A 23124-nucleotide genomic window follows, 5' to 3' on the forward strand; every position below is an offset into this window, starting at 1 on the left:
AATATATTTTAAAAAAGAATGACTGGCAAATGGAATCCAAAAACTCTTAATTTGTGCGACAGGTAAAAAAATAATGAAACTGTACACAGTCTGAGAGCCTGGAAACAATGGTAACACTTTAGAGGTCTATAAATTTTAGTTCTTTTAGACTTAAGTGCTGCCTTTGATACAGTCGATCACAACATCCTCTTACATCACTTGGAGATGGGTTGGCATCAAGGGCTCGGCTCTTAGCTTATTACACAATGCAGAGAACCATGAGCATGAGAAGATGGTCTGCCACATTCTTGCTTATCCGCTACTGCGAACTACACAACGCAGAGCGTAGTTCGCTCTTACCTCACCAATAGAACTTTTTCTGTTGTTCTGGGTAACTGGGTAAGTGGTTCAGTTGAGTTTTGGTGTCCCTCAAGGCTCAGCTCTTGGTCCCCTTTTCTTTTCTATATATTCTGTCCCTTGGCCAGGTCATTCAAAATCACAATGTGCTCTACCATGTTTATGCTGACGACACTCAGCAATACATGCCACTAAAACCCACAGATCCTAGCACCCTAGCAAATCTCACAACATGCCTCCCTGACATTAAATCCTGGCTGTCCCAAAATTTTCTCAAATTTAATGATGGTAAGTCTGTTCAGTCCCGAAAATTCCATCAGACCTTTTGTTACTAATTTTGGTTGTCTGTCAGGTAGTCTTAAGCAGGCTGCTAGGAATCCTGGGGTAATATTCAATGCTAACCTCAATTTTGATAATCAAATCAAACATGTTGTTCAATCATGCTTTCTCCAGCTCAAACTAATCTCCAAAATTAGGTCATTTTTATCAATTGCCGATCTGCAAAACGTTTTACATTCTTTTATCTATTCTCAGATTGACTATTGTAACGAATTTTACTCTGGTATCATCAACGGCTCCCTCCACCATCTGCAGTTGGTACAGAACGCTGTTGCTCGGCTCATTACGGCGCAAACAGGCATGACCTTATCACTCCTGTACTTGCCTGCCTTGGCTCCCTGTTATGTTTCGAATTGATTTTAACATTTTACTGCTCACTTTTAAGGCTTTAAATGGTCTTGCTCCTACATACATACATTTGTGATTTATTGAGCTGGTATATCCCCCCTCGACCATTAAAATATGCAGATGGAGTCCTGCTGGTTATTCCCAGGTCTCGGTTTGTTACAAAGGGTGATTGGGCTTTTGCTGTTAGAGCCCCCACACTATGGAACTCTCTTCCTGTTGAACTAACACAAACCAAGTCTCTAGCTTCTTTTAAATCTCATCCTAAAACTTTTCTTTTTATGAAAGCTTTTACAAATGTTTGATCTTTGTTTTTATTTATTTATACTGTTTTTAATTTTACTCTTATTTATTTGGTCTTACTCTTATTTTTGCCTTGTCTGGTTTTACTACCTTGTAAAGCACTTTTTAACATTGTTTCAGAAAAGTGCTATATAAATAAAGTTATTATTATTATTATATACGTGTTTGGTGATGCATTTTGCAATTATATCTTACCCCTTGCACGTCCTGGTGCTCATCATCTGAAAAGCCAGGTGACACTGAACAGGGCAAATATAGGTCCTGCCCATCCCCACTGCCTTTCCCTCCAGCACCGAGGACAGAGACCTCAGTTGCTCCAACACACAGGTAAGGAACTCATGAGCGTCCTGCATGGATACAGACACACACATTTCAAATATATATAACTTTGTTAAAAGAAACACTCAAAGGTAGGGAAAGTGCTCGACAAATAATCCAGTGAGTCAAGTAAATTCTTTATGAGACAGTACAAGCCTGTTTCATGCCATAAACAGTACAAACAGGCTTGTACTGTCTCAAAGAATTTACTTGACTCACTGGATTATATATATATATATATATATATATATATATATATATATATATATGTGTGTGTGTGTGTGTGTGTGTGTGTGTGTGTGTGTGTGTGTGTGTATATTGTGTGCATACACAAGTTGTGGACATGCCCACAGGGTGTTGTGATGCATCTAGTGCAGCAGCGTGTAGTTGGAGGGAAGGTGCATGTGTTCTTCCAACCCACTTGTGTCCCTCCTGGCCTTAGCTTGCTGCCGCTGGCTAGCCTTTGTGGCGAATAGGGCGTGTAAGCCTTCCCTTGCCAGTACATAGCCTCTCCTTCACCAAGACTCCTGCCAGGCCTCCCCATGGCCACACATGGTAACTGGGGTCTTGCGGCCCCAGGCTAACTTGGCAGGGGATCTCGGAGCAGCAGTGGGCCCCAGAGATATGGTGTGCAGGCCCACCCTGGTGGATATGCCCTGGCACCTATCAACCACTGCCCCGCTGCCTTGTGGGTGAGTCTGGGGAGACATAAGGCTAAGGGAGCTTACCCCAACAGAAAGCAAGCTGTGGCAGCACGCTTCGAGGTGGTTTCCAAAAAACTGGATTTCCGGCAGACCCCTGCAGTTGTGTGGAGGTGCCGGTCGTCTAGGGATCCCCCTTGCCATCGGAACCATCTCCTCTACAATCAAGTCACGTGGCGTTGGGAGAAGCGCACCCCCCATGCCACTTTAAAAACCATCTCTGCGCAGGTATCTGCTTCTGCTATCTGAGCCCCCGACCTTACAAAGTCTGGCGGCGATGGAGTATCCAGTTACGGGAGCAGGTCTGAATGAGCTAGGAGCTCTTAGTTGGAACTCTGCATGCCAGCGGCACAGGGAAATGGTCGTTAGCAGCTGGGATTGAGTGGCAGCTGTTTCCGGCAGACCCCTTTGCGTCTGAGCAGCCCTGTTCAGGGACCACACTGCTCACCCCTTTTGGGGAACAGCCTAGAAAAGATGGCCCAAAGATTGACCACTCAACACTGCACCTGGGCAGGAAACCGCACCTGCCGGGCCATTCCACCATGCGGTCGAAAAACACACACTATACCACTAAGATTTGCAGCATGCAACATAAGAACACTCCTGGACGTCAGCCACGGTACGGACAGACCTCAACACAGAACAGCACTTATTGCCAGCGAGCTGAAGCGCTATTGTGTGGATGTGGCGGCACTCAGTGAGACCAGGCTCCTTGAAGAGGGCTCGCTCAACAAAGTAGGAGAGGGCTATACCTTCTTTTGGAAAGGATACCCGCTAGGCGGTCAACACATCCATGGAGTTGGTTTTGCAATTAGGAACAGTCTCTTACCCAAACTCGAAGAAACACCAGTGGGCATTAATGAGCGGCTGATGACTCTCCGCATACCCCTCGCAAAATGTCGATACATCACCTTGATAAGTGCCTACGCTCCAACTTTACCATCCCATGACGAAGAGAAAGATCGCTTCTACCAGGCACTCAATGATATACTCATCAACATCCCAAGGAGCGACAAAGTCATTTTGATTGGTGATTTTAATGCCCGAGTTGGGAAGAACATGCAAAATTGGAATGGAGTGATTGGCGCCTACGGCATTGGAAAAGTCAACCCCAATGGCATAAGACTTCTTAGTCTGTGCTTGGAACATGACCTCACCATCACAAACACCATTTTCAAAAGAATAAATACAAGGCATCCTGGATGCATCCCAGATCCAAACACTGGCACCTGCTCGATTATGCTATCGTGAGGCGGGCTGATCTTAAAGATGTGCTCCTTACAAGAGCTATGCGAGGAGCAGACTGCTGGACAGACCACCGTATGATCCTGACAAAAGTCAGAGTGCATGTCCGACCCTTGAGATGCCAATCTGGGCCAAAAAAGAAACCACTCCACTGCGCCAGACTATCCAAAAGTGACACCCGAAACACCTTCCGTTGTTCTCTAGCCGACAACTTAGTTGACATTGAACAGCTGATCAACTCAGAGTCTGGGATGGATGAAAAGTGGACCTCTCTGAGCACCACCCTCTTTCACAATGCAGCCCAATCCACTGGCTTCAAAACCAAGAAACATCAGGACTGGTTTGATGACAATGCCGGAACGATCTCCACCCTCCTGGACAACATGCATAAGGCACACAGAGCCGCCCTCAGCAACCCACCATCCCAACCTCTCAAGAAAAAATGGCAAGACCTCCGCTCTGAGATCCAAGCAACTCTGCGGAATCTGCAAAATGAGTGGTGGATTTTGAAAGCCAACGAAATCCAGGCTCATGCAGACAGGAACGACATGCATGGTTTCTATGATGCAGTTACGGCCATCTATGGCCCCAGAAACTGCTCCCTGACACCCGTTAGGTCTGCTGATGGAACAACTCTCATCAAGGATCAGGCCCTGTTAGTGGAGTGGTGGGCCGAGCATTTTAACACCCTGCTCAACCAGCCCACCCCAGTGGACTCAACTGTACTGGCAGAACTCCCTGAACAGCCTACCTTGCAAGACCTAGACCTCCCACCATCTTTTAAAGAAATCCTACATGCAGTCAAGACCCTGAAAAACAACAAAACCCCTGGATGTGATAATATTCCAGCTGAAATCCTCAAGGAAGGAGGCTATCTCTGTACGAGGACACTGTATCTCTATATCCTTGAGGTGTGGAGTCGCGAGTGTGTCCCCCAACAGTGGAAAGATGCCAACACTGTGGCCATTTATAAAAACAAAGGAGACAGATCCATCTGCTCCAACAGTAGGGGTATTTCACTACTGGCCATTGCCGGAAAGGTTCAAGCCAAGATCATGCTCCGCAGACTAACACTCGCAATAGCCGAACGGGTCATACCAGAGTCACAATGCGGCTTCCGAAAGGATAGAGGGACTGTTGACATGATCTTTGTCACACGCCAGCTCCAGGAGAAATGCAGAGAACAGCACAAGGATCTATACATAGCATTCATAGACCTCTCAAAGGCATTTGATACAGTTACCCGGCCCTGCTGTGGCAAGTCCTGAAGAAATTTGGATGTCCACCCTAGTTTCTCACCATTCTTGGGCAGTTTCACTCAGGAATGATGGCCCGAGTGATAGTGGGGAACCACAGTTCTGAGCCCTTTGGTGTGCAGGCTGGAGTCAGACAAGGCTGTGGGCTAGCCCCAGTCCTGTTCAATATCTTCTTAGTCTCTGTTACAACACTGTTACGAAGGAGGTTGAAGAAGCAGGCTGGAGTTACCATTGACTTCAGGCTCGATGGAAACCTATTCAACATCAGGAGGTTTCAGGCAACCACCAAGTTGACCTCTGAGAACATTATTGAGCTACAGTATGCTGACGATTGTGCCCTGGTAGCTCACACACAAGAAGCCCTACAAAACACTCTGTTGGCAGTTGTAACTGCATACAGGAGAATGGGACTGATTATCAACACCAAAAAGACAGTTAATCCGTCAGTTGACTGCCGGCCTCCCAAACCACCCAACAACCTTCACAGCAGAAGGGCAACAACTGGCCGCTGTTCCTGTCTTCAAATATCTGGGAAGTATGCTATCCGACACCTGCACAATGGACGATGAGATTCAGCACCGCCTCAAACAAGCCTCAACATCTTTTGGCCATCTAAGGAGAAGGGTTTTCCAAAACAGCAACCTCAATCTCCATACCAAAGTGCTTGTTTACAGAGCAGTGTGCATCTCCACACTACTCTATGGATGTGAGGCATGGACCACCTACAGCCACCATCTCAGAAGCCTGGAGGCCTTCCATGTGAAATGTCTCCAGAGGATCCTCGGCATTACTTGGGAGGACAAAGTGCCACACACAGAGGTGTTGGAGTGGGCAGGCAGCTGCAGCGTGGCGTCTACCCTAAACCACCATCAACTCAGGTGGCTTGGGCATGTTATTCGCATGCCCAGCAAACGACTCCCATGTAAAGTCCTCTACGGCCAACTACGCCTTGGTCAACGCACTGCTGGTGGGCAGAAGAAGCGGTTCAAAGACCAAATGAAGACCACACTGAAAAGATGTCAGATAAACCCCTCATATTTGGAGGAACTTGCTTTCTGCCGCACAACCTGGCACTCTCACATCTCAGAGGGAGTGAAGTATATGGAAAACCAGCACAGACAACACCGTGTAGCAAAGCGTGTGAAGGGGCATGCTCGCAAAGCTACCCCTACCCCCTCCAGTACCACTTTTACATGCCCGGTCTGCAACCGCAACTGTGCATCCACGATCGGACTATTCAGCCACCAAAGGACCCACAAATAGGAGAAGATGGTCATCATCGGACACGATGGACAACCAGCAAGCAAGTGTGTGTGTGTGTGTGTGTGTGTGTGTGTGTGTATATACATATATATATATAAAACATTAGGAAATATTACATTTTCAGAAACAATTTGGAAATACTTCATCTGTGAGGTCATGTACTGATGTACTTGACAAAATGACGCTGTCTCACTTTTTGTTTGTTGCGGCAAAACACAAAGTTTTGGCTAGTCACAGTCCTCTTGAAAGACTTCAGGATTTTCCTTTTGTGTCTAGTGTTGCTTACGTGCTGCGATACTCCAATGGCCACAAAGTCGCTGGAGAAAAGAATGGAAAATGAGAAAGGAAAAGTAAGGGAGGAAAGGACTTTTATTTTTGTTAATTTTAGAATCTCATGTTTGTTCTGTGTACAAGGTCTATGGAGGAGCTGAATATATAAAATATCTTCAGTGGACTGCAGACTATGGACTATTACAACGGAATGGTTGTGTGTCCAACTAATTGTGTGCATGTGTGAATACGTGTGTGTGTGTGTGTGTGTGTGTGTGTGTGTGTGTGTGTGTGTGTGTGTGTGTGTGTGTGTACATATGTGCATGTCTGCCTGCATGTGTGCATGCACATATGTGTATATATGTCCATTTGTGTGTACCTGATAAGTTGGGCTTCTGGGACAGAACTCCAGATACCATGCTGCTGAATAATCTCCTGCCTGAAGCTTCTCAGTGACAGGAGACTTTGCAGGGTGGAGTTCATGTAACATGTCTGGCCCAAGTTAGGAAGTCTTAGATAGAAAACAAGCCATAGCACAAAACAATGACAGGTCTTCTTCCTTCACAAACCACAAACTAGAGCAAACCAATTTCTGTTGCTGGATTCTCAATGATAAGTATACATATGAATATTCATGCATGTTAGTACATGAATCCTCTCCTCAGTTATTACCCAAGGCATTTGAACTCTTTTTTTGTGAGGGTTGAGGTGTCGGCTGGGGTGAGGTTCTTTGTGTGACTTCCAGCAGATGGGAATTCAGGGACCATGACACTGGTAAAGTCTAAGATGGACTCTTCCCTTACTGTTCCGTCGTTATTACTGGTCTCAGCAGCACTATAGCTGCAGTGTCCATCCTCAACTCTTTGTTCTCTCTCCTCTCCATCTCTCTCACCCTCTGTGTTCACTGCCTGTCCCTTTCTTTGTGACTCCTCACTTGTGATTCCTGCTAGTGTGACAAAAATAATGACACTGAACAGTCCACTACCAAAATCAAAGCTACAGTAGGTAACATTGAACATTCCAATGCAAATCCTCCCGCCTTGCTCTTCTGCGTCATATCACTTCGCTAAGTCCCCCCCAACAAATGACCTCCGCATCGCTCTTCAGCTCCTTACACTCGTGTACAACCAGTAAATGTCAAAGCTAAACTTGTAAAACTTGATCATAGTTGATAATCTATCCTTGTAAAACATTATTGTTTAGAGAATCTCTTAGTTACACTAATATTGTTCATGTGAAGCAGCCATTTCCAGTTGGTCTTCTTGATTTTTAGGGTAATGGTTACAACCAAAAGCAACCGGCGGGGCAGGGCAGACGCGAATTGATTGCATACACGTGTAGCTGCATTTGTAGATTAGCCAATGGGAATGCCCTCTCTCTGAAATGACCCACGATAGGCTAAAGTCTTCCGTCCCATAACAGATTTTTTTATAAAGCCAAGAGGAGGTGCAGAAGTCTAGTTTTCTCTCAGACCACTTGAATTACAATATGCTGAAAGGTTATTATTAATTTTTTGTCCAATAACGCCATAAAAAAACTGTCTACCCCAGCTTTAAGTAAAAAAAAAAAATGTTAAAAAAATCAGTAGTTTGTCTGGTTACCCAAAGACAAAGTATGCTTCTATTCAGCAACTGCCTGTAAAAAGGTAGAATCAAAGAGCCGCCATGTTGAGTAATATTACTGTAGTAATGACAATATTATCCACGTACCCCATGCACGCACGCACACACAAAAGCACCGCCCAGGTAAGGAACTTGGGTGATTTTCTCACAGTATAAAATCTTTGCTGCACCAAAGTTAAGCAGTTTTTTTGCGACTTTTGTTAAAATACACATTGGAAAAAATACTAAGATCCTGACCTTGGGGACCTGAATGGTTTGTATGGCCATGACCACAACCACATACCCTTCCCTTGAGCTCTCCTTTTCCTACCTCTATGTGTGAAATTAATCAGTGAAACTTGTTGGAATCTATTGCAACTGTTTTAGACACCATACAGCACAGTTTTTATCCCTAGCTTACATTTGACCCTTGTTCAACACCATCCATAACTTACCTGACTCAATATTAGCGACTATATGGTTTAGAAAACTGACCAAGGAGTAACTTGTAATGCCCTATGAAGGAACACATACAAAAAGTTAGCTACACATACTGGCTGACGATAAACATCCATTGTCACTTCACAAAAAGCTATCTGGTTGACTTGCTATTTTCTCCATTTTATCAATTTCCTCCTAATATTTTTGATTGCTATATCTATGATGATATACATAAGGAATTTATACTAGAATAAACTTGTTGAAAATATTAATAAATGTCTTTTCTTTGCCGTTTTTATTTTATTTTAGCCTTGTCATTAAAGAGCAACTAAACCCTATACCACTTTTATAAGTTTGCTATCACCTAGGGTGAAAAACATCTGTAAGTGCTGGGTTGATCTTAGGACCAAGTGATGTAACCATAGCAGGATAAACACAGCTACAGCTAATAACATTAATGATGGCCCCATTTGATTTATCAGTGGGTCCACACCATTACCACATTGGCATAAGCCTGTGGTGCACCAAGTAGGTAGAGTTTGCACACCATTTAAAGATGTCTCAGGCGGCACATACACCGGATGCCCTGCTCAATTCAAGCGGTGTGTACGCTTACCTCAAACACATAGCTGATACAAACACAGGGCAAGTCTTGATGCCAAGCAACAATGCAATCTTAATTTGGTGAATTTATTCATAAAGTCGTTATATCTGCTTAATGCATTGCGTCTCTGTGGCATCGTTACCTCGTCAACGATTAATGACACAATAAACCTTGACGGCCCTGACAAACCCATGTTCCATTTAAGGTGATGCCTCCTTCTGTCGGTGATGGAAAATGGTGTTTCATGGGAAACACTATTTTCTAACACTCAGTGGATTTCTGTCATTTGTAACTGCAACTGCGGCATTACACCGATGTGGTGGCACTGCATCGTAATCAGCACAGTGCATTGGGGGAAAAAACTGCCAAAGGCTGGCCCTGTGTCTCCTCACAGAAGTAAGCAACAAAGGGGATATGAGGCTTTTTTCCTTCACGTAACAGACAATTCCAATATTCCTTGTCATGGCTACCAGACAAATACTTTGGTTATATTCATTCTCAAGGAAACGTCCTTGGTCTATAGAGGATTCAGATGCACCCTTGGTCCCAAGATCATTGCTCATTAATACTTTTTCTATCTTGTCTCTCTATCTCCATCCTCACCATGAAGTTATTGATCTCTGCCTCTGCTTCTGCCTCCTCTCTCCTTACTTGAATGTAAAACAAAGACAAATCAGTAAAAAGAGCATGAGCTTGTTTCTGTTGAGTCCTATTATATTATATATATTATATACCTACATTTCTTAAAAAGTAGAGATGTTGCCTACTTGTGTCAAAATCTTAATTTCACTACAGTACCTGTGGCCAAAGGAGGGCTAGCAGAGGCAAAGTTTGAGTCCTGGTGGTTGTGTCCAGCACCGCCTTCATCCTGAAACAAGAAGCTTGATGTACATTCAACATTTCTTCTCTTGAGTCAAACGAAGGCAAAGTAAAGTAACGACTAAAACCATAATGTGAGGCGGTGTGTAATGGTTTCCAGTTGAAAGGACAGTAAAGAAACTATTCAGAACACGGACTGAGTTCTGATCACACACACACACACACACACACACACACACACACACACACACACACACACACACACACACACACACACACACACAGAGGGAAAGAGAAACACATCAACAATCAACTGATCAAGTAGCTCAAACAAGAAAACATTTGGAAATACTACATTTCCAGAAGCAGTGTGGAGTACTTCTTCTGTGAGGTCATGTACTGGACATATATGATGCTGTCTCACTTTTTGCCCATTGTCCCCAAACTCAGAGGTCTGGTCAGAGATGTTCCTTTTGAAGGACCTCGGGGTGGCCGTTTTGCAGCCAGTGTCGCTGGAGAGCTGAGATTCCTCAGTGGCCCCACATTCCCTGGAGAACAAAAGGGAAATGAGAAAGGGAAAGTAAGGATAGGATTTTTCTTTTTGGTAATTTTAGAATTTTAATTTTAATATATAACACACGTGTAACATATTAGATGTTATATATCAAGTGTTGAGACAGTAAGGTAACTATGCCGAGGTACAAATACAGCTTCAGTAGGCTGTGGCATCAAGTAAAAACATATAATCCATATCACATCTTATGTGGATAAGATGTTTGTACTTGATGCTCTCTGGAGTGATGTTGCTTGTCGCCCATACTCGGTTTCTTGACTGTTGACTATGACGTGTGTATTCACAGATTCCTTACGTGTGTATTGTGTTGTATTTATAAAACATCTTGATTTTTTTTTTACTTGCTTATTTGGATCGGTTGCTGCTATTTAAACTTGTTTGGGTTTTTTGACACAAGGTGTTGACTGTAGCAGAGCACCCTAACATCGAGGGGGCAACTTTAGGAAGTGGAGCTGCTCTGTATCTCATGAAATAACCCCCCCCCCACTCCTCTCTTTAGCTCTGATTTCTGTCATCTCCTTTCCTCACACTTTTCTTTTTTCTTTTTCCCCTTTTTCTCCCCAATTGTTCCTGGCCAATCACCCCACTCTTCCAAGCCATCCCGGTCGCTGCTCCACCCTCTCTGCTACTACCAGTGCCTCCTCCGATACATGTGGATTCACCAGCCGCTTCTTTTCACCTGACAGTGAGGAGTTTCACCAGGGGGACGTAGCACGTGGGAGGATCACACTATTCCCCCGGGCCCCCCCCCCCGAACAGGTGCTCCAACCGACCAGAGGAGGCGCTAGTGCAGCGACCAGGACACATACACACATCTGGCTTCCCAACCGCAGACACGGCCAATTGTGTCTGTAGGGACGCGACCAAGCCGGGGGTAACGTCGCACTTTTCTACTGCACGATCACTCCAGTGAATGTTTGTCACTCGTACATAATGTCAGGCTGCTTTGGCTCCGAGCTTTGGCCTTCTTCAGTAGAAGCTTATGGCAATGTTGACGACTCAGGCCTTGAATCTTACTGTTTAGAGTCGTATTCATTTTACAGTAACTGATCAACTAAATGTGTAAATGTTAAATCTCATGAGGAATGTCGGTACCTTTTCTGTGGGGTGGAACAACGAGGGCTTTCCTGCCCTCCCACATCGTCTATGCCTGATTTAATCTGCGCTGAATGGTCCTGTGGGGAGCAGAGAAATACATGTGGTTACACGTAGCACCGAACACATAAAGAGGATAAACTGTAGTTTAAAGAAGCCTTCTTAACAAGGTGGTATCTTCACACTATGAGTTGTTGTTCAGAACGTACATATAAATGGAAGTTGTATCAACAGTGAGCATTTTTCCCTCATCTAACCTTGTGGCGCCGGAACAGCATGCAGAGCCACTGGAAGGGATTTGTGGTTTTCTTCTTCCGGTCCCTCTCAATCAGGACTGCGACTGGGGTGGTAGGGGTGGCCGGAGGGTCTTTTACCCCTTCGTTTTCACTGGACGTGTTGACACTGGGGTAAAGAGAAACGGATGTTTATTCCACATCTACTTGCTATTTATTCATATGTAAAGTTAAAATAATACACATGAAAGTCTCATTTCCCTCAAAAACCAGTTCAGTAAAAAGTGATTTAAGACAACGCCTATGTAATCTGACCATATAATAGAACCCATGTTTCAATTAAGCAATGTTACAGTAGGTGTGGTTGGAGTTGAAGTGACAAATATGTGTTAAAGATATGATAAGATAAGAAGCACTTTATTAATCATTCATTCATCCATTATCCATTATCCTACTCAGGGTCACGGAGATGCTGGGGCCTATCCCAGCAGTCATTGTAATACAATATAATAATATATAATACAATTTGTTATATCATAATATTATATATATATATATAATTACATAATAATAATAGAAATATATATATATATATATATATATATAGAGAGAGAGAGAGAGAGAGAGAGAGAGAGAGAGAGAGAGAGAGAGAGAGAGAGAGAGAGAGAGAGTCATTGACAAATATAAATTAGACCCATAAATGCTTTAATGAAAATCTGGGTTGAACAAATGTGAAATATTGTTTTTTTGGATTTTTCCCCCCCTGTTGCTCCCCAATTGCACCTTGCCAATCACCCCGCTCTCTGAGCCGTCCCGGTCTCTGCTCCACTCCCTCTGCCGATCCGGGGGGGGGTGAGGGTGGGGGAGGGCTGCAGACTACCGCATGCCTCCTCCGATACACGTGGCGTCGTCAGCCGCTTCTTTTCACCTGACAGTGAGGAGTTTCACCAGGCGGACGTAGCACGTGGGAGGATCACGGTATTGCCTCCAGTCCCCCCCCCCCGGGCAGGCGCCCCGACCGACCACAGGAGACGCTACTGCAGCGACCAGGACACATACCCACATCCGGCTTCCCAGCCGCAGACACGGCCAATTGTGTCTGTAGGGACGCGACCAAGCTGGAGGTAACACGGGAGTCGAACCGACGACCCGCGTGTTGGTAGGCAACGTAATATACCGCTACGCCACCCGGACGCCTTAATATTTTGTTCTTTATTAATCCCAGAGGGAAATTCAAATTGTTACACACTGACACTGGCAAGGCGCAAATCCACCACGTGCTTCTGTGCAGGTTGGTGTTTAAGAGCACGACACTAACACTGCTAAGGTTACAGTTTTATCTTATGTCCTATTGGCCTCCATCCACACAGTGGTGTAGTGGTGGGGGTGGTGGAGGAGGTAGGCATACTGCCCCCTAGATGGGTGGATCGTCTACTGTCCTTTACATTTCAATGGCTTTTTGACTGACAGATGTTTATACTGTAAATTGGCAGAAGAAGAGGAAGGTGCACGCCGTATACCTGCGTATACCCTCCACCCCCCCCCCCATAATGAAACTGTTGGTACTCGTGGCCCTGTGAGGCAACGTTGGATGTAAGCTTTCGCCAAATAAAAATAATTCATGAAGAAAGAATGAAATCACCTCTTCTGTTGACTGGAGTGCTGTCTCGCTTCATCTGGCTCAGCGAAGCTTTTCTTTTTCTGTCGGGGGGGGGGGGGGGGGAAACAGTACTTTGCTTTTCTTTGTCACACGTAAACAGCGACAGTTTTCATAGCGGATAACATTTGACAAAGTATTTAGACATGCACTTCGCTGTGGTGCCTCCGTCTTCATTTACGAGCTCGCTGACAATCTACAGGCTAATGTGTTACATTTGTGATTCAGTCATGGATGTAAACAGCAGATTCTGTGAAACTTACCTTTTTGAACCTGCAAGGATAACAAAACATCTTTGTTCACTTTGTATTTGGTTGCTCAAAGTTCATCCAACAATAGCTCCTCTAAACATAAGCTCCTACTCTCTTCACAGTCTCTTGAGAAATGAAAAGAAGTGACAGGCTTCTCGAATGTAACACTAATTCTAGAACGCGTCCATCGTGACGTCAGCGAGACGAACGCTGGAAGTGTCAATCGCACATTTCCCAGTTCGGGCTGAAAAGCATTTGAACAATTTTATGCTTATGAATAATATTGTTAAACTGCAGCCCAGGAAAACAACACAGGACACACAATGAAATGCGGGGTCTTTAATTCCGCCGATCTTTCCTGATCCGTTTGGCTGGAAAGCGTGCATGTGATCTCCCAAGGAGGCTCAGGTCCTTCAATGTGTGCAGCAGGCTGCTGCTGCAGATGGTCTACCAGTCTGCAGTTGCCAGTGTCCTATTCTTTGCCATGGTTTGTTGGGGGGGGGGGCACCAACGTGAGAGATACCAGCAAACTGAACAAGCTGGTGAAGAAGGCTAGCCCAGTAGTGAGGATTGACCTGGATGACCTGGAGGCAGTTGCAGAGGGGAGGATGAGGAGCTAGATGGCCACCATCTTGAGGAATTCCTCCCATCCCCTCCATGATGAGATAGTGGGTAGGAGGAGCACATTCAGTCACAGACTCATTGCCCCCCGGCAAACCATGAAATGCCCCAGCCAGTCTTTTGTGCCAACAGCAATCAGGCTCCACAATTAGGCCCAGTTCTGTGCAGGACACCATACTTTCAGACGTATTGCATTATCTTGCAAGGTTTCGTACCTGTGATACCTGTGTGGCTAAAAAAAAGAGAAAAGATACCTGTGTGGCTGGAAATAAAAGTCTCTACCGCAGCAAGAGAACCCGGCTCCGCTTCTCTCTCACCAGACACACCCACCCTTAACACAACGCAGACACTAACCTTAACCAGGGCGTGCAGGACAGATCCCTATAGACTAGGAGGGCCGAGAGAGAAAGAATTCTGGGTTACATTTGGTGCCGTGACCCGGATGCGGTTTTCTGAGACTTTGGAAGAGTCATCAGCAGGAACCCCCGGTGTCCAAGTGTGATTACAGCGTCACCAATTGGACTGTGTACTTTCATAACAGTATAAGCACCATCCAGACCCTGGGAACAGTTATATTCCCGAATATCTGAAAGACTTTAGACTGGAGGGAAGACCTGCCCAACTGTTTGTTCACTGAGTTACAGGTATTCACTATGGGACTGCACCCCTAAGATTCACCCACTTCATCTGAGGATCCTTTAAAAATCCTGTTAGATGTTTTTTCTTCTTCCGTGCTCTCTAGAAAAAAAAATGTTAAGAAAGTCAAAAGCTAAGTTGAGTGGTAAAAGGCAATTTTTTTTCCTTTGTGTCCTAGAAATGTATGCTAATGGAATTGTATGATCATCTGAGGGGTTTTTTAGTGCAATACTTTAAACCAGGGTTTTGTTTTCTTGTTTTTTTTTCTTCCTAATTATCAGTATTATCACAGAGCGGCTGGGAGTCATGTGAGTTTAAACTAGGTCTAACTGACATTGCAAGTTTAACTGAAGTTTATTGCATGTTTTGGGGAAAGGTTCATAGGCCTGCAGCACATTCATGCAAACATCCCTGCCACTAAGTTTAACATGTGTGAACTCGGGACATCATTTATCAGTTATGTCTGTTCACACATACTTACCTGCAGTTCACACTCATTTCTCCAACGCTTCGTTGAAAGAACATGTGGAACACTTATGCAGACACTCCACTTAAAGCAGAGGGCAAGGGCAAGTTTCCATCCCCCCACTGAGCTTACAGTAAGCCACAACCACACCATATCTTCTGAAAGTAAGCTTCCAGGGCAGCCCGCTGGGGATACAGAGGGAGCGAGTGCCGGCACTCCTAGTCAGCATCCAACAGTGAGGCCAAAGCAATCGCAACAACATATTCAGGACCAGCAGGTCTATGGTCAGCCCCTCGACCCAGAGCCAGCTATACACCATACTATACTACCTGCTGTGCCCTGCACCTGTACCGACAGGCATACCACTCTGGGTCAGACAGCTATGGTACATGATGTAACAGCCTTAGTGCAGTTTGACACACCTCCAGCAACTACACAAGGCTATGGAGCAAATAAGTCTGGACCCAACTGAAGTAATGATCCATCACAGGGCCCACACACACACACACACACACACACACACACACACACACACACACATTCATACCTAGGGATAATTTAGTACGGCCAATTCACCTGACTTACATGTCTCTGGACTGTGGGAGGAAACCCACGCAGACACGGGGAGAACATACAAACTCCACACAGAGGACAACCCGAGATGAACCACCAAGGTTGGACTACCCCGGGGCTCGAACCCAGGGCCTTCTTGCTGTGAAGTGACCACGCTAACTACTGCACCACCTTCACCCCACAGAAGATCAGTTAAGGTAAAATAATGAAGACTACAGAATGTACAACGATTTATGATCTGGAATGAGTCTTGCTTTTCCCATGACTGCAATGCTCCTTGCCAGCTTTGCTTGCAAATAAGTTATGTGAGGTTTCCAGGAGATTTTGTGGTCTAGTATCACACCTAGGAATTTATTTTCATTTACTCTTTCTAGTTGGAACCCAGCCACTGAGGATGAACAAGCCAGTGCATTCTTAGTGCCGATCCCAAGCCCGGATAAATGGGGAGGGTTGCGTCAGGGAGGGCATCTGGCGTAAAATCTTTGCCACATCAAATATGCAAATCATAAATAAGATTTTCATACCGGATCGGTCGAGGCCTGGTTTATCAACGACCGCCACCGGTACTGTTGGCCAGCAGGGTGCCCGGGAAAATTATGCTACTGTTGGGCGAAGGAGAAGGAGAGGGAGAAGGTATGTCCAGAGGCAGCAGGAGAGGAGGAAGGGTAGGTGTGTGGAGGTGAGAGTCTGAACTTTGAATGTTGGTACTATGACTGGTAAAGGGAGAGAGCTGGCTGATATGATGGAGAGAAGAAAGGTAGATATAGTACTGTGTGTGCAAGAGACCAGGTGGAAGGGCAGTAAGGCCAGGAGCATCGGAGGTGTGTTCAAATTCTTCTACCATGGTGCAATTGGGGGGAGAAACGGGGTAGGGGCAATTCAGAAGGAAGAGTATATCAAGAGTGTCAGACAGGCATATAGCTCATTTAAAGGCAGCCTTGTGCTAGGGTTTGTGTTGCTGTAAATTTTGGCACAACAATTTTTACATTTACTGCAACAGAATATCGGCCCCAAATATCAGCTATCGGCCTCCATAACTTACCAATAATCGGTATCGGCCCTGGGAAAAAAACATATCAGTCGACCCCTAGTCAAGAGTGGGCTGGAGGTGAAGAGAGTGTTGGACAGAGTGATGAGTATGAAGCTGGATATAGAAGGGGTGATGTTATCAGCGCATATGCCCCGCAAGTTGGGTGTGAGATGGAAGAGAAAAAATTCTGGAGTGAGTTGGATGAAGTGGTGGAGAGGGTACTCAAGGCGGAGAGAGTGGTGATTGGAGCAGACTTCAATGGACATGCTGTTGAAGGGAACAGAGGTGATGAGGAGGTGATGGGTAGGTATGGTGTCAAGGAGAGAAATGTGGAAGGACAGATGAGGGCGGATTTTGCGAAAAGGATGGAAATGGCTGTGGTGAAGACATATTTCTAAAAGAGGGAGGAACACAGGGTGACGTACAAGAGTGTCTCTGCTGTCGCTTAGTGGCGGTTGCAGCGAATAACAACAGATTAAAAGTTATTTTACCAATACGCAAGTACGAACACAATATTGTCTCTGTTAACAGGTACTCTGTAACAAAAGGTAAGTATAACATATTTCCCCTTTCACAGGTGACATCTGAAGTATGTTCAGGTAAGTAAAATACGGTAAGTAAAATTAGCTAAGTCCTAAACAATCTCCTTAAAGGTTAGGTAAGCATAAAACAAGACGTATTCTCCTTACAGGTCCTACATTCCTCCCTGCAAAATAAATGTTGTCCTCAACATAAACGTATTAGTTGACTAATGAAATCCGAACACTATAACAGTACATGTATTAAATCAATAAAACAATAAACAACAGTAAACACTCTCTACTGAATCGAGACTACTACTTCCCTTGAAAGTGACAAACAATTAAATGAATGTAATCTAGCTATACTAGCATGCTTTCAACAAGTCTGACCCCTACTGTACATCACTGCATTACAGGATATTCTGTGAATTAAACACAAGATCAGACTACTTAAAGGTACTGTACCACCACAACATTAGTTCAACACTGAGTAGTTTCCATAGTCTTTGCAATATGTAGTTGACGTACTTCTTTACCAAAACATACAAGTACTTCAATTACTTTACAAACTTCCCCGGAGACGTTTGGGTAACCTGTACTTACAACATTCCATTAATTAGGTATTTATGTCCTAATCAGCCCTCCCTAAGTGAAAAATACTCTAATCTAGCTGAACACCAACATAGTGGGTTATTCTCCAGGTTAATGAAATAGACAAACAGCTCGCACACTGCAGGGCTCCAGTGTCCACTTATTTATTGCACCAAAGTGATGTTTCCAGCACCACCGCTCTTCATCACACTCAAATGACAATAAGCGACATCATCTTATATATACACACGATACTAGTCACATGATACAGTTATGTGAACAGTCTCTAATGTGACATAGAAATAGCATCCATGGCATAGACACAACACATATATATCCACGTATACATACACACATACATACATACATAGCATGAGACTTGGCTGTGTGGATCAATACCGGACTCTGCACTGCAGCTGGCAGGCTTCCAGCTGTTCAAAGCAGATCACGACACCGAGCGCTCCAGCAAAATGAAAGGTGGAGATGTTTGTTTTCATATTAACAGTGGCTGGTGTAAAGACGTGACATTGAATCTGCAGCACTGTTCTGGAAACTTCTTTCATCAACTCTAAACCCTTCTGTTCCCCCCACGAATTCGTTTCATTCATTCTGACTGGCGTTTACGTTCCACCGCAGGCCGGCATGCAGGGGGCACAGAGCATGCCTGCCGACCGGACCGGATGCTGTGAGTGGAATGGATAAACCTGGACTCTTTTGTGATAGTCCTCGGTAACTTTAACAAAGGGGAACTCAGCCATGAACTACCTAAATACCGTCAGCAGATTAAATGGCCGACCAGGGGGGAGAACACTTTAGATCACTGTTACACTACAATCAATAATGCCTAACACGCAGTCCCCCACACTGCCCTGGGACACTGACCATGTCATGGTCCACCTGATTCCTGCATACAGGCAGAGATTAAAATTCTCAAAACCTTTTGTGAGGACATTGAAGAAGTGGACCAGTGAAGCTATAGACGATCTTTGCACATGCATGGACTGTACTGAATGGGATGTTTTCAGGACTGCCACCAACAGTCTAGATGAGTACACCGAGGCTGTGATGTCTTACATCAGCTTCTGTGAGGAAGCTGTGTACCATCACGCACCAGGGTTAGCTATAACAACAACAGACCCTGGTTTACAGTTAAACTCAAGACAGCTAAGGTTAGAAAAGGAGAAGAGTTTAGGAGTGGGGGACAAGGTCTGGTTTAAAGAGTCTAAATACAGGTTTAGCAAGGCGGTGAGAGATGCTACGACTGTACTCTGAGAAACTTCGACAACAGTTCTCAGAAAACAACTCGGCCTCTGTCTGGAAGGGCCACAGACAGATCCCCACCTACAAACCTACAAACTGAAAGCCCCCTACTCCTCTAATGACTTGTGACTGGCCAACGATCTGAATGAGTACTATTGTCGACCTGAAAGACAGTCCTGACACCATCCGTTGTGACTCCATCCACCAGCTCCAGACCACCAGCACTTCTCCTCCAACTCAGCAGGGGCCTGCGCTTCTCCACAGCTGCCCAAACTGATGGCCCCCTAATCCCCTTCCCCAATAACAATTCTCTCCATCCTGGAAAGAGATGTTAACAAGATACAGAAGCCCTGTAAAGCAGCTGGACCAGATTCTGTCTCTCCCTACATCCTGAAGCACTGCGCTGATCAGCTGTCTCCGGTGTCCAGATATTTTAACACCTCACTGGAGACATGCCATGTACCAGCCTGCTTCAAAGACTTCCACCATCATCCCTGCCCCCCCCCAAAAAAAACAAGGCCCACAGGACTCAGTGACTACAGACCCATTGCTCTGACCCCTGTGATAATGAAGTCTTTTGAGCACCATGTACTGTTCCACCTTAAAACCATCAGCAACCCACCCCTGGACCCCCTGCAGTTCACTTACAGAGCCAACAGGTCTGTGGATGGAGCAGTAAACATGGCACACCACTTCATCCTCCAGCACCTGGACTCTGCAGGAACCTATGCAAGGATCCTGTTTGTGAATTTCAGCTCCACCTTAAGCACCATCATCCCGGATCTGCTGCAGGACAAGCTGTCCCAACTGCATTTGCCTGACTCCACCTGCAGGTGGATCACCAACTTCCTATTGGACAGGAAGCAGCACATGAAGCTGGGGAAACGCATCTCTGACTCTCAGTTCATCAGCACTGGTACCCCTCAAGGCTGTATCCTGTCCCCTCTACTCTTCCCCTTGTATACAAACAGCTTCACCTACAGTCACCAGTCAGTCAAACTCCTGAAGTTTGCTGATAACACCATCCTCATTAGACTCGTCTCTGGTGGGGATGAGTCTGCCTACAGGTGGGAGATTGACCATCTGGTATCCTGTGTGACCAAAACAACTTGAAGCTCAATGCTGTAAAGACAGTGGCGATGGTTGTGAACTTCAGAAAGAACCCCCCCCCCCCACCGGCCCCCATCACCTTGTGTAGCATCCCAGTTGGTACTGTGGAATCCCCTTCCTGTGCACCATCATCACCCATGACCATGATGAGTAATGATTTTAGAGTTACGTGACGAGGGTCTCCATCTTTGTCCTGTGGTGTCTGAGATATTAAGAGTTATTTCATGGGGGGGGGGGTCTGGGTAGCATAGTGGTCTATTCAGTTGCCTACCAACATGGGGATTGGCGGTTCGAATCCCCGTGTTACCTCCGGTTTGGTCGGGTGTCTGAACAGACACAATTGGCTGTGTTTGCAGGTGGGAAGCCGGATGTGGGTATGTGTCCTGGTTGCTGCACTAGCGCCTCCTCTGGTCGGTCGGCACGCCTGTTTGGGGGAAGAGGGGACTGGGGGAATAGCGTGATCCTCCCACGCACTACATCCCCCTGGAGAAACTCGTCACTGTCAGGTGAAAAGAAAGGGCTGGTGACTCCACATGTATCGGAGGAGGCATGTGGTAGTCTACAGCCCTCCCTGGATTGGCAGAGGGGGTGGAGCAGCGACCGGCACGGCTCGGAAGAGTGGGGTAATTGGCCGGATACAATTGTGGGGAAAAGGGGGGGGGTCCACAAAAAAAAGAAGTTATTTCATTCATCCAACTGGGGTCGCGGGATGCTGGAGCCTAGCCCAGCAGTCATTGGGCGGCAGGCGGGGAGACACCCTGTACAGGCCGCCAATCCATCAGTCCCCCCCCCCCCCCCACACCAGCGGCACACGCGGTCGCCTCACAGCAAGAAGGTGCTGGGTTCGAGTCACGGGGTTGTCCAACCTTGGGGGTTGGCCCGGGTCGTCCTCTGTGTGGAGTTTGCATGTTCTCCCCGTGTCTGCGTGGGTTTCCTCCGGGTGCTCCGGTTTCCTCCCGACAGTCCAGAGACGTGTAGGTCAGGTGACTCGGCCGTACTAGATTGCCCCCTAGGTGTGAAGTTATGTCATGGTATGTTCCGTTAAGGATAAACATTTTCCCTGCTCTTGCAAAACATACAGACAAAAGTGGGTGTACATTGTTTGGGGAATTAACTGTTGTCACCTTCCTCCTTTTACTCTTTCAACCTGCGTCCTGACAGTAGTGAAATTGTTGTTTTACATGAACCCCTTCAGTGAAGTTCCAATTGTGGGTCCATTTAGGTGAGACTGTGTTCTGTTTAGAATATCAAGTTTGTCTTTGACTTTACTGTTATTTAGCTGTTTTTATTCTGTTAAATTACTTCTTGAGTGCTTAATTTTTGTTCGTGATGTTTATTGTAGATTTGTTATACGTAATCTTAAAGGGGTTTAACTTTGTGTGCTTATCGTTTTGCTGGTTCTCTGTAGATGTGGGTGGAGAGAAAATCACATTTGCCCATTCCAGTCGAAGGTGCAATCAGAAAAATTTCAAAAGTTTGTCGACCCCATGTTCAAACACATGATGTTACTGTAGGACAGGTGACTTAAGGGAAAACATGTAGGACATATATCAGCATGGAGCATGGAGACACTGATAACACCTCACCCCAGGAGACACACTCCTGTACCTCTTAAATTCCTTTAACAGGCTAATGAGCTGCACATAAAACTGGTTATTCAAATGAAGCTCATTTCATAACTATAGCAAAACAATCTTGGAAACCAGGGGTTAAATCGGCCAGTATTTTGGGGCTTACGGTGTAGCTGCTGGCAGCTGTCTTCTGTCTCCTATGAAGATTACATCCTCCATGCACCGTCACTGTTTACAGTTGATTAGCAACGCGAGACACAAGAATGGAGCTGAGAGATCATGTGTTGTAGGTGTTTTATGCCCAGACGACATTTCACTGATGGCCTGGCGGCCTGTCCAGGGAGTCTCCCCGCCTGCCGCCCAATGACCGCTGGGATAGGCTCCAGCATCCCCGCGACCCTGAGAGCAGGATAAGAGGTTTGGATATTGGACGGATGGATGGATGGATGGTTGGGTGCGCCTCTTTTGCTCCCCACACGGATTGTCACAAACATGCAACCAAAGCATGTTCCTGTAGAAATCACTGCCTACTCACACGTGATTGGTCAATACTACTCGGATTAAAACAGAAATTAGAACGCTTCCTATGTCCCATGCCTACATATTCTGTGCACCGGCTTCCTCCACTCTTATACGTCACCCTGTGTTCCTCCCTCTTCTAGAAATACGTATGTCTTCACCACAGCCATTTCCATCCTTTTTGCAAAATCCACAACCATCTGTCTTTCCACATTCCTCTCCTTGACATCATACCAACCCATCACCTCCTCATCACCTCTGTTCCCTTCACTAACATGCCCACTGAAATCCACTGTAATCACCACTCTCTCCTTCTTGGGTTCACTCTCCACCACTTCATCCAACTCACTCCAGGATTCTTCTTTCTCTTCCATTTCACACCCAACTTGTGGGACATATGCACTGATAACATCACCCTTTCTATTTCCAGCTTCATACCCATCACTCTGTCTGACACTCTCTTCACCTCCAGCACACTCTTGACATACTCTTCCTTCAGAATTACCCCTACTCCATTTCTCCTTCCATCCACACTATGGTAGAAGAGTTTGAACCCATCTCCGATGCTCCTTGAC

General features: G+C 45.6%; 1 protein-coding gene across 1 annotated transcript in view; it reads left to right on the plus strand.

The window, feature by feature from the left end:
* Positions 1-19916: 19916 nt before the first annotated feature.
* The window catches only part of cetp (cholesteryl ester transfer protein, plasma), a 53712-nt gene continuing 50504 nt past the window's right edge, over positions 19917-23124 (plus strand). The window contains exons 1-2 of the mRNA XM_056282363.1: positions 19917-20008; positions 20105-20338. Coding sequence (XP_056138338.1) covers positions 19917-20008; positions 20105-20338 — 326 coding nt within the window. The remainder of the gene's footprint in view (positions 20009-20104; positions 20339-23124) is intronic.

The sequence above is a fragment of the Lampris incognitus genome, chromosome 6, assembly GCF_029633865.1.
Source record: "Lampris incognitus isolate fLamInc1 chromosome 6, fLamInc1.hap2, whole genome shotgun sequence".
NCBI lineage: Eukaryota > Metazoa > Chordata > Actinopteri > Lampriformes > Lampridae > Lampris > Lampris incognitus.